General features: G+C 47.4%; 1 protein-coding gene across 1 annotated transcript in view; it reads left to right on the forward strand.

Annotated features, from left to right (window-relative positions):
• The window catches only part of LOC135823078 (uncharacterized), a 28,729-nt gene that overhangs the window by 4,421 nt on the left and 9,226 nt on the right, over positions 1–15,082 (forward strand). Inside the window, exons 2-16 of the mRNA XM_065335910.1 lie at positions 28–508; positions 1,283–1,448; positions 2,184–2,311; positions 2,898–3,035; positions 3,434–3,637; positions 5,524–5,592; positions 6,007–6,079; positions 6,807–6,952; positions 7,726–7,834; positions 8,863–9,019; positions 9,480–9,604; positions 10,206–10,327; positions 11,027–11,355; positions 14,012–14,225; positions 14,629–14,738. Of these exons, the coding sequence (XP_065191982.1) occupies positions 28–508; positions 1,283–1,448; positions 2,184–2,311; positions 2,898–3,035; positions 3,434–3,637; positions 5,524–5,592; positions 6,007–6,079; positions 6,807–6,952; positions 7,726–7,834; positions 8,863–9,019; positions 9,480–9,604; positions 10,206–10,327; positions 11,027–11,355; positions 14,012–14,225; positions 14,629–14,738 (2,571 nt within the window). The remainder of the gene's footprint in view (positions 1–27; positions 509–1,282; positions 1,449–2,183; positions 2,312–2,897; positions 3,036–3,433; positions 3,638–5,523; positions 5,593–6,006; positions 6,080–6,806; positions 6,953–7,725; positions 7,835–8,862; positions 9,020–9,479; positions 9,605–10,205; positions 10,328–11,026; positions 11,356–14,011; positions 14,226–14,628; positions 14,739–15,082) is intronic.

Raw genomic sequence — 15,082 nt, forward strand, 5'->3', positions numbered from 1 at the left:
TCGTTCTCTTGCCGTGTCGTCTTACAGTCAGACGATATCACAAACTCTTTGGAGCAAAGTGGTGCTTCCAAGCTCCGATAACATGTCAGTGAATTGCACAGAAGATGCCGCCGTTCCACGAGACCACATATCGTTGCGGTGTGCCATTGTGACGTGGTACAACGGCCTCTACCTGAATGCTACCGGCGGCGATGATAACGGTGGTTATAGTGGCGTACCGGTGCTGCGTTTTCGCGAGAGTTGCAAGGGTGTGCAGTGCACCAGCAAGAAATCGTCCGATGAGGAAGCGCCACCGTCGTCGTGTCCCGAGACGATTGCTCTCGGCGAACTCAATCTGGGCGTCTGGTCGGAGCAGCTGGCCACCGTCATCCTTTGCTGTATCTCCGGTGGCATCGCCATGCTCAGCATTGTCTACAAGCTGGTCATGAAGACCAAGGAGTACCGGTTTCTCAAGCAGCAGGAGCAGTTCCTCAGGACAACCTGGCCACAAGAGAGGACGGCACGACAGGTTGGTTGATTACTTCTATTTAAAGTCGCTGGGAAACAGACTGATTTGCCTAATGATAATAAATATAGTATCGGATAAGGTGAGCTCCCTACTGTGTTTCATGGAGGTCCATTGTAGGGGTTATGCGATTGTAATAGGGAGGTTTAGTTCCTACGGTAACGGAAACGCGTACGTGGGTGATCCACGTAAAGTGGATGAGGGGAACCCACGTTGCAATGTTGTGTTTAGTCACACGGAACAAACAAAAGCATGACGTGAAAGGCCCAAACCTGGTCAAAGACAAAGCTACCCGGGCCTAAGAAGCACATCCAATATTTTGATTTCGTGCTTCGGAAACTTCTTCAGCCGAGCACCCTCACAGCTCGCACGATGCGCTCCATTCTGATTTTCACCCACGTTCTGGCGGAACGTGGGTGAACCTCCGTACACGGTATGTCGTGAATCAGAAAACGTCTGTACGTGGGTCACTGAGTATCACGTGGTACACACACATAAAGTACCCACGGATTACGTGAGACTAAACCTCCCTATTGTCAGCAGAGAAGCTTTGGTAAAGCCACAGTACAGCCATGCACCAGCTCAAGCCAAGTCATGGAAACTGGCGACTCACGCGGCATACACGGCACCCATAAGCGGTTCCGCCGCCTCGTGCTGTATACATAGTGAAACGAGTAAGACTTAGTTCTATGCTGCTGCTGCTTCTTCTTGTGTTGCTGCTGCTGCTGCTGTGTGTGTATGTGTGTGTGTGTGTGTGTGTGTGTGTGTGTCTGCTAGATCCCTTACCTGCGAGACAACGAGCGTATCAGCATTGCCTGCTTGGACACCAAGTACCACGCTCACCTCTCGCCCGCCGCTTTCCGCATGTGGTCTCGCAAAGCAGAGGAAGAGTTGCGCATACAGGAGGAAGCTCTGATGGAGGCAATGGCTGCATCTGCTGGCAGTAAGTATCCGCGCATGCATGTTCTCTGTAGAATATTTCTGAGTTCATAGATCTCTTTTCCCCCATCAGCCACCACAGCACAGCTGCGCTCTCCAGCCGACCTCGACACGATGCCACAGCACAACAGATGTGTCACTTTGCTGATGATGATCTGTGGCAACATGTCGAGGTCGGCTGGAGAGCACGGTTATGGTGTGTTGGTTGATGGAGGCAAACACTGTATAAGGCCGAATGCTGCTGCTTGCCCTTCTTCAATTCATTGATCTAGTACGGTATAAGTACTGATTGATGGGCCTTATAAGGAAGGAAGAGGTGGCGAAGAGCCAAAGTGAGGTGGTATGCTGTACAAGTATGTATGTAATAATATGTACATCAGAGACTACATTCATGATCTCATGGCGGCGGCGGATAGTGAAATCTGGCTGCAGCCAAATAGTAGTGGCAAATACCCCTCAATTCATGTACTGTTGCCCTAGTTGTCCATGTCTCTCTGTATGCGGTATACGTAGAGCAAGAACGTCTAGTGATATAGATTCTTGTTCACCCTAGCACTTCAGAGTATTCACCAATCTGTTTTAGGGCGGCTTTGTGATACGCAACATGTGGCTGGTCAGGGTATGTCCAGACATGTAGCTGATACAAGACCGTATCCATGCAACTGGATGTGAGGCGAAGATTATTTCAGATAGTTTAGCTGAAAATCTATCACGTGCCTCATTTTGTCTATGCTGACAGATGTGGGGAATGGTCCAAGTGCTGGTATGGACGGCAACTTGCTCCGTGACACGAGCTTGTCACCTAGCATAGCCAACATGTCTCAACGGGATGGATGTGTAGGCTGCGCTGGTAGCTCCTATCAAACAGTAAGTCGACGCTTGGGCTGTGGAACGTGGAGTTTGTTGCCGCTTGAAAAGTTGAGCCAATAGTCGACCCACCAAACTCACATCAAAGGCTTGTTTGTGTGTGTGTGTGTGTGTGTGTGTGTGTGTGTGTGTGTGTGTTGGGGGAGGGGGGGGGGGGGCACATGCGTACACACCCTTTTATGCTGCTGCCTGTGCTTTTGTTGTAAGTGTAGAGCGCTGAAACCAAAGACCCAGATCCATCACAGCACCTTGGATCAGCTGTGTTCAGTTATTTTTCCATCAGTCTAGTTCTTGATTTGTCTTGTGCACTGGTGCCTGTTATAACCCAGTGGGAAACCACTGAGAAAAAGTAATACTAGTGTTGACATCACATCCACATGTAAAAAAAAAAACAGTTCACACTTTCCGTTTTAACCTGCTATACCATAGTCTTGAGAAACACAATCAGCTTAGGAAGTTTCGCTTGGGTCAGGCCACCACCATGCCTGAGCTACCAGGGTGGCAGATGCAGCGTATAGCGGCGAGCTACATATATCCTAGGAAAAATAGGCAGCTTAACATACCATTTCCCTCTGTTGACCGCCAGGAAATCCTGCACGGCATCAGCACGTACTTCAACCCAGGCAATCTGATCGCCATCATGGGGCCCAGTGGCAGCGGCAAGACAACCTTCCTGGACCTGCTGACGGGTCGCCGACGGAATAACGAAAACGGCCGAATCCAGGTACGTCCACGAGGTAGCAGGTCACAGTTGGGCAAATGTTCTCCATGGAAACGGATCGAATGTCCAATATTCTATATTCACAAGATCATGCAAGATTTCTTTCCTGTCTTCGTCATTCTGTGAGGGCGTGGACTATTCACTTGTCCAGGCAAGAAGTCAGCAGTGCCTGTTCATTCTGGCAAAGTTATATAAAATATAGCAACCTGCCAGCCAACCGACCAACTAGTCCTCTCTTTGTTACTAACGATATGTCTCCTCTAAACCCTTCTATTGCACATTACATGTACTTCAAGGCAAGGGGAGGGTATTCTCACCGCACCTGACGGTATAGAGAAGATTGGCATGTGAATCCATGTGTGTTGGTTTATCTGCTGTGCGTGATGGCTTCTTGCCCCCAGGGTGACATATTCATAAACTGTCGACCGTTTGAAAATGTGGCCAGCTCCTACACCCGTAATACGGGTTATGTTCTGCAACTGGCCGTGCCCTACTTCGAGGAGCTCACCGTGCGCCAGAATCTGACATTCGCCGCTTACATGCGCCTGCCGACCAAGCTGTCCAACGAGGAGAGATTCATGCGTGTCGAGCAGGTCATAGCCGAAGTGAGTTTCGTGTCTAGCTAGTTTTTGTGTGAATGTCTGCAATCTTCCAAGTTGTAGCGCTTGTGTCTGCATGCCACACTGCATGCCATTGCTTAGTGCTTGTGTTTGCATGCCACTCTCCATGCCATTGCTTCTGCCTCTAACAGATACCACCATAGTTTATATTCTTTTCTTCTTATGCTTCTTTGAACCGTCCACCCTCCTCCTCCTCCTCCTCCTCTTCCTCCTCCTCCTCCTCCTCCTCCTCCTCCTCCTCCTCCTCCTCCTCCTCCTCCTCCTCCTCCTCCTCCTCCTCCTCCTCATCCTCATCCTTCTCCTCCTCCTCCTCCTCCTCCTCTGCCTCCTCCTCCTAATGGCCTTTCATCCTAAGTTGTGTATGATATGGCGGGTACACATGCTCTCCACAGTAGTAAACGTGATTGTGTTGGTGGCCAAACAAGTTGGTCCAGTGTAGGGGTGAAACGAAGTAGTCGAAGGTTCGAAGGACCTTCGTTTTCCTTTGAAACGAACCTTCGTTTTTGATTCGAACGAAGGTCGACACGGGTTTAGTGCATGCATCAATGCATTGATCTTGTGCGATGTGCTGCATGCACTAGGATATGCTGTACTACAAGTAGGGGCACGGTCCGCGTGCGCACCGGAACTGAAGAAGTGACAAGTCAGTGAAGAACTGGCCCTGTTCCAGTCACCAGCGTGTTCCCGTTTTGCGTTGGTGTGTAGATCTACCATGGTGTACTCATGGATGACTTTTTTGATTGTATTCGTCGAGTGTTTGGCGCTCTGCGATACTAACTACTAGTAGGAGAGTAGTTTTGCGATTTCGATCGTGTTTTCGCTCAGTTTTGCTTGTACCAGGAATATAGCTTGCTGTAGCTGCCGTCGATATCTGCTAGTGATGGTGTCTGGAGAAAGTTGTAGCAGCGATACGAGTGTAGTCTCATTTTTTGTATCGAATATAAAAGTGTCCATCGCTGAAGCCATTGCAGTATTCACTCTCCCAGCAGCAGCAGCGAGAGGGAGCGCAGCGATGGCCTGGAATCATCGACGCAGGTGAAGTTCCTCACCCAGTGACTATTCACTCTTCTCTCAATCACCAATGCACCCAGTGGATGCGAGCAGATAAGCGAAAAGTACATGTCCAGATTTGACAATTTTTTGATGAAGTTGGGCATCCTATATTTACTACGCAATATGGCTCTTTTCCGTCCATTTTGGTGTTGTTCAAGCATGCAACTGGCTGTACACTAGAGCAGTACTCCTGTCGTTTTGTGTCACAAAAGCCAAGGCTAGCAAGTCTGTACACGATCCCACTGATCTAAATTGTCAGAAATATGGACAATTGACTCACAAACAGGTATTAGCAAGAGTCCATAAACATTGTTTATGCACTCTTGGTATTAGGTATGGCCTCTATCAAGAGTATGTTGAAACCTTGCCTCTATCTAAAGTTGTGTGCTCTACCAAAGTATTTTCTTACCTGGAATGGATACATTGATACCACCAGATTCAGAAACAAATTGCACATACAATATAAGTATTGGGTTCTGATTTTCTGCCCCCTTTTTATTTTTAAGATTTTTGAGCGTTTCCGTGATCATGCTAAAAAAGAATCCTTCGACACCTTCGTTCGTTTTAATAAAGAAGGTTCGAATGGGAATTTGAGACCTTCGTTTCACCCCTAGTCCAGTGATAACCTTACCAACGGTTCTGGCGGGCATATACAGTAATGTGTACTCAGAGGGAGTTGTGGTTGCTCGTGACAGTGCTTAATACACCGAGGTGCGTAGCCTAGAACATACACTTGAGAGTTACAGCAGGAACGCTTTTGATTCCTCTCAAGTGTGTGTACAGTAATGTGTATGTGTGTGTGTGTTGTGTGCATGCAGACTGGCATGAGCATGGTGGCTGACACGGTCGTTGGTGGCAGCACTGGTGCAGGCCTCAGCGGAGGACAGGTAAGACGATATAGCTTCATTCAACAGCAACCAAGTACTGCCAAGGTCGATTGATTTTACTGACTTATATAATTATAAGAACTTCTTGCTGCGGCTTAAACCACACTGCATTCGACTTGAAGAGTAATGGTACGAAAGGCCTAGTCGAAACTATAATGGCTTCTGTGCTTCGTGTGCTGATTTACTTTACTTTGCACTTACTAACCTGATCACGACCCAGTAAAGTGGTGGTGAAGGCTTTGCCTAGAAAATGGCTAAGGAAATCACATGCTTATGAAAGACGTGCAAGTGTTGCAATGCGCCAGGGACCTAAATTCGGCGCTAAAGCACTTGCCAAGACAGTGCGGCAATGTTTGAAGCGACAATGGTGCCGTTGCTGATCGTGTCCTTGCATGTGTGTGCGTGTGTTTGAAGAAACGTCGTCTCTGTGTCGCACTGCAAATGCTGGAGCTGCCAAAGGTGCTTATTCTGGATGAACCAACCTCAGGTAAACACCTGGAAACACGCACAGCCCACTCTGCTAGGCTCTAGTAGATCTACCGCTGATCAGAAGATTGGTATTATTGGTATATAGCAGGACCGCCGGAAGTAGTTTTCAACTGGTCGGTCGTACAATAGTCTTTGGTATGTTGTGTTTGATATGTCGGGGAAGTATACCCTCCTCGGCATTCAACCTGCGCTGGTGGCCACAAAGTTGGTCCGGTGATAACCTGACCAACCCGACCGATTCCGGTGGGCATGTATAGAATGCTGGCTGCTGGAGACGGGTGTAAATTGCAATAGGGCTGCCGAATTGAGCATCATGTTGGCAAGCCCTATAATTACGTAGATGAAATTTAATGTGGCGTCAGCTTGTGTGCCGTGGGCAGTCAACAAAATTGTGAGTCAGTCATAAAGTTAATGGCTTAGCAGTAACTTGGTCTAGCCGAAGGCCTGGCTACTCTACTTCACTACCTCCAAGTCTGATATCTACACCACCATTCTAATACTGATAGAAAAGAAAAAGGACCAAGTAACTGGTGGTGTTAGTGGACACTATAGTGTAACTTGTAGTTCCTTGGTCCTTTTTCTTTTCTATAAATTTATCCTTGGCTCTTCATCCGAGACTATTCTAATACTCTGCGGTCAATGACATTGTCACGATCCATTGGCCTTTTAGCACCTCATGGACTCACATTGTGAGATGGCTGTGCTTGTATCGTTTCTACCTATAGGTCTGGACGCCACATCATCCATGGAGCTCTTGAAGTTGCTGGCAATGTTGGCCGAGTCGCAGCGCTTAGTGATCGTAACCATACATCAGCCACGTCTGGAGATCTTCCACATGTTTGATATCATCGTACTGCTGTGCCAGGGAGAGGTGAGAGGAAGGAGTGACTTGCCAAATAAGGCCCTGGTCACATGACTGCTTGAGAAGCCAGGACCTACTATTATCGTGTATGTAGGCACTGCTCCTCCTGGGCCCCTTTCTCGGTCATGTGACATCAGCTGCTCAGCTCTGCAGTTCACACCCATGGTAGACAGAATCACTGTATGTGTTACAGGATAAAAACATTGAGTTTGCTCTTTGATGTAACGCACATTGGCCAATGTCTTCCTATGACCACCAACATGGCTGTGTTCACCTGTATTCTCTCTAGGGGTAAAACGATTAGTTCGAATATTCGAGTATTCGTTCGAAAATTTCAAACGAGCGAGTATTCGAAATTTTGCACTCGATCGTTTTTTGTTTTGTTTGTTTTTTTATTTTTAATATTGGCATTCTATTTTTCGAAAACTTTTGTTGTACCGCTCGTCCACTGGTATACATGTGTAATGCATGCCTTTGAGTCAGTATTTTATGACTTGGACGATGCAATCACCACGGCAAGTAACGTCAGTTACCGTTCTGAGATATGAAAGTACTGATGAAAATCGTTACTTTACACTCTGTACAAGACGTTGGCGACTTTTGTTTTATGTTCACAGATAATTTCTTCCCGAATTTGTGGAGAACTCACAAATCTAGCCCTTTTGAATTTTGATAAAATACTCGAAATAATCGGATACTCGATCGAATATTATGAACGAGTGATCGATTGGTCAAAATAGATACTCGTTTCACCCCTAATTCTCTCCTCTGCTTACCTGCAGCTCGCCTACTATGGGTCTCCCGAGGCTGCCCCAGAGCTGTTCGCCAATGCCATCTGTGCCTCCTTGCAGGACGAAGACCTAGCCAAGAAGATGGACAAGAATCCAGCAGGTGAGTCCAGTCGTCAACCAGGGCAAATGCACTGATATTGCGACTTAACCCTTTGGAGTCCATGGTTCGATTTCGAACCATGGGCATTTTGTATGCATGTGGGCGCAGTCAAACTTTCGGTTCTCGGCCAAATCTAGACCAAATGCAACAATCGAAGGGTCTAGATGGTAGAGAAAACTCTCAGCTATCGCTTAGAACAGGTCCGAAGTCTCTCCGATGAAGTTTGAGTGAGCGGCGAGTGATCAAATATTTCGAATTTTGTGCGCTGCGTGCTGCGAGTCAGCAGTGCGTGAAAAAAGGGATTTTCCCAGCTTCATGACAGGCCGCACGTGCCAGGAGTGGCGCGGCGCGAAGTCACGGCAAGGTAAGCTTCTACTCGAAACCATTTGAACAGTTCCGAGCTACATTCAGTGAAATGGCTACAGAAGACCGATTTCGTCTCAGATCTGGAGTTGGACTCGCGTTTGGGGCGCGTTGTTGCGGACAATGAATAGTGCTCTTGGCGAGTTTGCGCTCATTGTATTTTTCTCATCAAGAGCTTTCCAACGAGCCCAAGATCTTCAAAATCGGTGGAGTAGAACCAAAGTAATGTTGGAAATGGAGTCCGCATTTTCTTGACTGCCACAAATTCTGCGGAAGGAAAAAAGTTACGGACTCCAAAGGGTTAAGTTCGCGTGTAGATCCTGGTACAGGCGCAGTAGTCACTGTCTATCTGTCTCGTACATGTACAACAGTAGGCAGACCGAACTACACACCACCAGTTTCTGAAGAAGACCAATATGGTCGAAATGTGAAGATTCGTCAGTAACAAGTCTTGCCCCTGTTGTGTGGTTTGCCTATCTACTACTGTTGTACGGTCTGGATGTTCTAGCTGGGCCTTGCTGGTGTGTAAGTGTTTGGAGAATTAAGCGCTTGCTTGATGTGTGTGTGTGTGTGTGTGTGTGTGTATCTGTCCACCTGTCCATCCGTCTGTTTGTTTGTCTATATAATATGGCTCCCTGTCTGCATATCTGTGTCTCTCACAAAAGATTTCATCATCGACGTTCTGAGCAACGAGCGCTATCGTAAGATCATCATGGAGCATTATCAGAAGAACACACGAGAAGCCGCCCACATGAGAAATGCCATCGAGATAGCACGCGATCAGGGGCTCACACAGAAGGGTAGTGACTTGGGGCTAGTGCGGTGAGTGAACAGCACATGTTTTCCGTGCTTAATCTTCACAAAATCTGTGAATAAGATATTTATGTGCCGTCATCACCAAACACTCGTCACCAGGAAGTCCAGTGTAGAGTGATCATAGCGTTTTCTCGTGACAATTTTTGGTGATGACTGCACATCTAATCTTATTCATAGCCTTAATTAAATTACTGTCTCCGCGTCGCATATTTAAAAAAAAACCCATACCAATTATATGTTTTTCGCTTAGGTAACTTGAGGCAGAGTCTGGAGGTATTTTCTGGTGTAAGCCATCTGATTTTCGAAACCAGAATCTGATCCAATTTGACTGTGATATCTCATTGTGTTAGCTGTTGTGAAGGTGAAAGTAAAACATGCACACTGCTATATGATATGCAGGTTTGTACAAGTCTGATCTGGTGAAATTCTGAAGCCTTGCACTTTTCTACTCCCCATCTATGCACAGACCAGAGCCACGTGCCGGTTCCTTCAGTCGCATCTTCGTGTACGAAAGCCGTGCGTCGATGCGAAACACCAACATGAAGCGACTCTACCTTCCACTGATCTACATTGGCTACGCCTTTTCTCTTGGTAAGGCAGGCGGGTTAGAGGGTCTTGCTGTATAGTAGCTGAGAATTTCTGGCACGCGTTGTATGCTCCCACACTGAGTGCGTTCGATGTCGAATCCACTCATGAATAGCCCCCGGCTATTCACATCACCCCATGTGAATAAGGTGAATGGATTCCGAACCGCCGCCATGGGTCATGACTTGAAATCGAACGACGAAATTCCATTCATGGATCGATTCATTGCAGTAATCGAACGCACCCACTACCCACTGTGTGCCTCGTGAGATCAGTACTTGGAGTTCCTTTGGTCTTTTCAAATCTTCAGCTGGTGTGAAAACCTATCACATCAGGTTCATGTACATGGGCTCACAGAGTGGTGGCAATGAGCATAGCAATGCTCAGAATGCTCCATGCAGGCGACGTATAGCGTCTCAGAGTGTGCACGGAATATTGAATGGTTGTGTACCCTGTTACTGAATCGTTTTCCAAAGGTCAAGGAATTAGCAGTAACTTCTATCGAGGCCTCACTGAGTGTCACCATGCATTGCCACTACTACCACAACCCAATTTGAGCCAACACATGCACGGTGTCCCTGAGCTTTGGTGTATGTTATGTTTGCAGGCTCTGCGTATTTCCAGGTCAGCGAGAAGCTTCTGTTAATGTCAACATTCTGCATCTGGAGCTTTGCACCTTCTATCTTTATGTTTCCGGCCGTGCACGGTCATCTGAGTAAAATGCTGGAGGTTAGTGGGCCGTGTGTGTGTGTGTGTGTGTGCGTGCATGTGTTTACATCCGTGTGTGTGTGTGGGGGGGGGGGGGTGTATGCACTGCAGGCATGTGCACTGTGACACATGTGCAGTCGTATCATCGTAAGGGAGAAATCCGCTGCTGGCTGCAACAACAAAAGAGCAAGAGCTGTGCACGGTTTGGTGCCTACTGGCGGCATAGCAAGAGATTTCCAACCCACACCTGACAATCCTGTTATATTGTGATCAAGTTCAGTACACGCTCATTGTGTACAAATGACAGTTTCACTGCTTTAGTTGTGATCCACATGGTCACATACAGTAGAACACTGATAAGACGTACCCCCGGCATGGGCTGCAGGATACTGTACTTAGTGTCCAAGGCACTTCTTATCCCAGCATACTTCAGCATGGGTGAATACACCTGTGCTACGGGCAATGTCCGTACTAAGCAAGAGTATGTCGTATCAGAGTGCGTACTTACAGAGTTCCTTCCCTTGTACTTAGGAAAACAGAGGACTGAAATCGTGACAATTGTTAAACCTGTCTGCATACATGCCGGTAGCGGTACCATCACAGCTCTTGTGGGTATACACCACCAGCACCTGGAGATGCATGATCAATGTTGCCATTGTCACAAATTAGCATTGGACACTTGAACCATTCTCTTCTTTCCCGTCTTTGGTCCGTGTTCAGATATTCTCGTTGGAGAAGCAAGACGGCATTGGCAGCTGCTGGGAGGTGGTGATTCAGACGTTTTTGCGTCTCACCATGCCCTGCTCGCTGGCAATAGTCCTGTGCACCGCTATACTGTATATGATGACAGTGCCGTACGGGTCGTGGGACTATTCCATCTACTTTCAGCTCACCGCCTTCTCGCTGACTCTCAATATGGTGTGGACTGCATTTGCCGAGTTCATCATCTGCATTGATCCGAACTTTGGCTTCAAGCTGTCGCCTATCATCACCTCCGTGACTGGCTTTGTGGGAGGCTTCCTCATACCCAAGCCGGATATGAATTGCTGGTAAGAGAGTGAGCATGCTGTAGCCAGCCAGTGGACCGAGGTGTTTGTACCTGTGAAACACATGAGATTACGGGAAGTTGGATTTTACTTCCTGCTGTACACACACATGCGGCTCAGGTGGTTGGATTTCACTCTCCGCTGTACAGCACATGGGGCTCAGGAGGTTGGATTTCACTCTCCACTGTGCACACATGGGGCTCAGGAGGTTGGATTTCACTCTCCACTGTGCACACATGGGGCTCAGGAGGTTGGATTTCACTCTCCACTGTGCACACATGGGGCTCAGGAGGTTGGATTTCACTCTCCACTGTGCACACATGAGGTTATGGGAGGTTGGATTTTGTTTGCTATCACTGTAGAACTCACGGGGATCAGGAGGTTTGATTTTTCTTTCCATCTATACTGTCTATGTGTCTGTATGGCGGGCCAAGTCAACTGTTGTCTGTATGGCGGGTCAAGTCAACTGTTGTCTGTATGGCGGGCCAAGTCAACTGTTGTCTGTATGGCGGGTCAAGTCAACTGTTGTCTGTATGGCGGGTCAAGTCAACTGTTGTCTGTATGGCGGGTCAAGTCAACTGTTGTCTGTATGGCGGGTCAAGTCAACTGTTGTCTGTATGGCGGGTCAAGTCAACTGTTGTCTGTATGGCGGGTCAAGTCAACTGTTGTCTGTATGGCGGGTCAAGTCAACTGTTGTCTGTATGGCGGGTCAAGTCAACTGTTGTCTGTATGGCGGGTCAAGTCAACTGTTGTCTGTATGGCGGGTCAAGTCAACTGTTGTCTGTATGGCGGGTCAAGTCAACTGTTGTCTGTATGGCGGGTCAAGTCAACTGTTGTCTGTATGGCGGGTCAAGTCAACTGTTGTCTGTATGGCGGGTCAAGTCAACTGTTGTCTGTATGGCGGGTCAAGTCAACTGTTGTCTGTATGGCGGGTCAAGTCAACTGTTGTCTGTATGGCGGGTCAAGTCAACTGTTGTCTGTATGGCGGGTCAAGTCAACTGTTGTCTGTATGGCGGGTCAAGTCAACTGTTGTCTGTATGGCGGGTCAAGTCAACTGTTGTCTGTATGGCGGGTCAAGTCAACTGTTGTCTGTATGGCGGGTCAAGTCAACTGTTGTCTGTATGGCGGGTCAAGTCAACTGTTGTCTGTATGGCGGGTCAAGTCAACTGTTGTCTGTATGGCGGGTCAAGTCAACTGTTGTCTGTATGGCGGGTCAAGTCAACTGTTGTCTGTATGGCGGGTCAAGTCAACTGTTGTCTGTATGGCGGGTCAAGTCAACTGTTGTCTGTATGGCGGGTCAAGTCAACTGTTGTCTGTATGGCGGGTCAAGTCAACTGTTGTCTGTATGGCGGGTCAAGTCAACTGTTGTCTGTATGGCGGGTCAAGTCAACTGTTGTCTGTATGGCGGGTCAAGTCAACTGTTGTCTGTATGGCGGGTCAAGTCAACTGTTGTCTGTATGGCGGGTCAAGTCAACTGTTGTCTGTATGGCGGGTCAAGTCAACTGTTGTCTGTATGGCGGGTCAAGTCAACTGTTGTCTGTATGGCGGGTCAAGTCAACTGTTGTCTGTATGGCGGGTCAAGTCAACTGTTGTCTGTATGGCGGGTCAAGTCAACTGTTGTCTGTATGGCGGGTCAAGTCAACTGTTGTCTGTATGGCGGGTCAAGTCAACTGTTGTCTGTATGGCGGGTCAAGTCAACTGTTGTCAACTACATAGCTTCTCTATACAGTGAAACCTGTCTAAGGTGACCGCTCAAGGGACCTTCAAAACGTGGTCTCTGTTACCAGGTGGTCTCCTTATCCAGGGCCATTTGACTGGAATAGCATCCCTTGGTCCTGGTTGAAGTGGTCTTCTAGGACAGGTGGTCGCCTTATCCGAGTGGTCGCCTTGACAGGTTTTACTGTACAAGGCTTCTCTCTACTCCTCATGGATTCTTACATGTCCACCGTATATCCTGACCCTGATTTTGATACAGTCGAATGTCACTTATCCGGTCGCCAGTTATCCGAGCACGTCGGTTATCCGACAAGCCAGGGAGTGGTAATTTTATGACGGTCAACAGTAAAATTCTAAAAAACATTTTGTATAATATTATAAAACTCGGATGTTGAGCCATAAATGAATGTAGAAAGGAAAAAGACATTATGGATGCGAGATGGATACTCTTAACTCGTATCCATAATGTCTTTTTCCTTTCTACATATAATATTATACGGTGTAATGTGCATTTACTTGAAGTAGATGTGGCCAAGTATGCTAACATGTACATGTACATGTATGTGTACATGGAGCAATTCATGAATATGCATGAATATATTTGGGTATTGTGTACATAAATCAGTGAAATCCAGCCATATATGCACATAACAAGTGATGTCAGTTATCCAACATATCCAGTCATCCAACATGCCTGATTCCCGAAGTGGTCGGATAAGTGACATTCGACTGTACATATATGTGCCAACTGGTGGTAGACGGTGCCTGATGCGTAAAATGCAGAGCTGTGACAGATCCGAAGAAATGGTCCACTCATTGCTGTTTTTGCCAAGAAGGTCTGAGCAGTGGCTATCCTCCAGGTGACGCGATCCTTTCACCGTGCCTTTGTAATTATTCAGTACTGTGCTTCTTCTTGTGCGCTTGTGTGTTTGCATGTGCGCAGGTATGAGTGGTTGTTCTACATCAACCCAAACTACTACGGATATTCAGGCATGATGTTTGTCTTCCTCAAAGAGCTGGACGGGGATAGCTTCGAGAGGAAGGTGCCCCTGGAGAAGTGCAAATTTGACTCCTGGATCGAGTGTTATCCCAACTCGGGACGGTACTTTCTGCAGAAGTTTGGCTTCCTGGAGGTGAAGCCATACCTACACTTCTTTGTAAGCTCATGATCACCCACTTCTGCCATTCTATTTTGTCTCATCGCTGCCTTGCTGGTTTGCGCCTTCAAATGGTGTGTGTTTTGGGGGGGGGGGGGATAAAAAAATAGAAAATCATGATGCTGATGGCTGGTAGAGATAACAGCAGGATGACTTTCCTGGTAGCTTTTTTAAGTCCCAGTAGAGGCTGAATGGAAGCTCGTCTATTGCTAGAGTGGAGAGAGGGGTAGGAAGAGACAATGATTCTAATATCACTGGTATGATAGCGAGGACAAGGTGGGGGTGGGGAGACATGGTGGTTCAGGAGGAGTTACGGATAATTTCCTTTGATGGGTTTGCAATTTTGCGTAATTTGACATCCTGTGTCTGGTATCTAAACTACAAGAGTTTTGTTCTTGTGTAGATACTGCTAATAATGATGGTGGCATCACTGCTGCTGGCTGTCCTGGTCATGGAGATCCGCTTCAATCGCCTCAAGCAGAGAATCGGCGATACACTAAGGTGTACATTTATGTAAGTCATATGTAATGCTATGGCCCGTATCACTATATCGCTGTTTGTCTGTCTGTCCGCCTGTCTGTCTGTTTGTCTGTCTGTATGTCTATCTGTCTGTCTGTCTATCTGTCTGTCTGTCTATCTGTCTCTCCGTCTGTCTGTCTCTCCGTATGTCTGTCTGTCTGTCTGTCTGTCTGTCTGTCTGTCTGTCTGTCTGTCTGTCTGTCTGTCTGTCTGTCTGTCTGTGTATTTGTCTGTGTGTCTGTCTATCTGGACCTGTCCGCATGCATGCCTGTTTTTCCATCTGTCTTTCCGTGCATTCACTTGTTTGTCTGTCTGTCTGTCGTTTGCCCGTGCTGCGG

This window comes from Sycon ciliatum, chromosome 8 (genome assembly GCF_964019385.1).
Source record: "Sycon ciliatum chromosome 8, ocSycCili1.1, whole genome shotgun sequence".
NCBI lineage: Eukaryota > Metazoa > Porifera > Calcarea > Leucosolenida > Sycettidae > Sycon > Sycon ciliatum.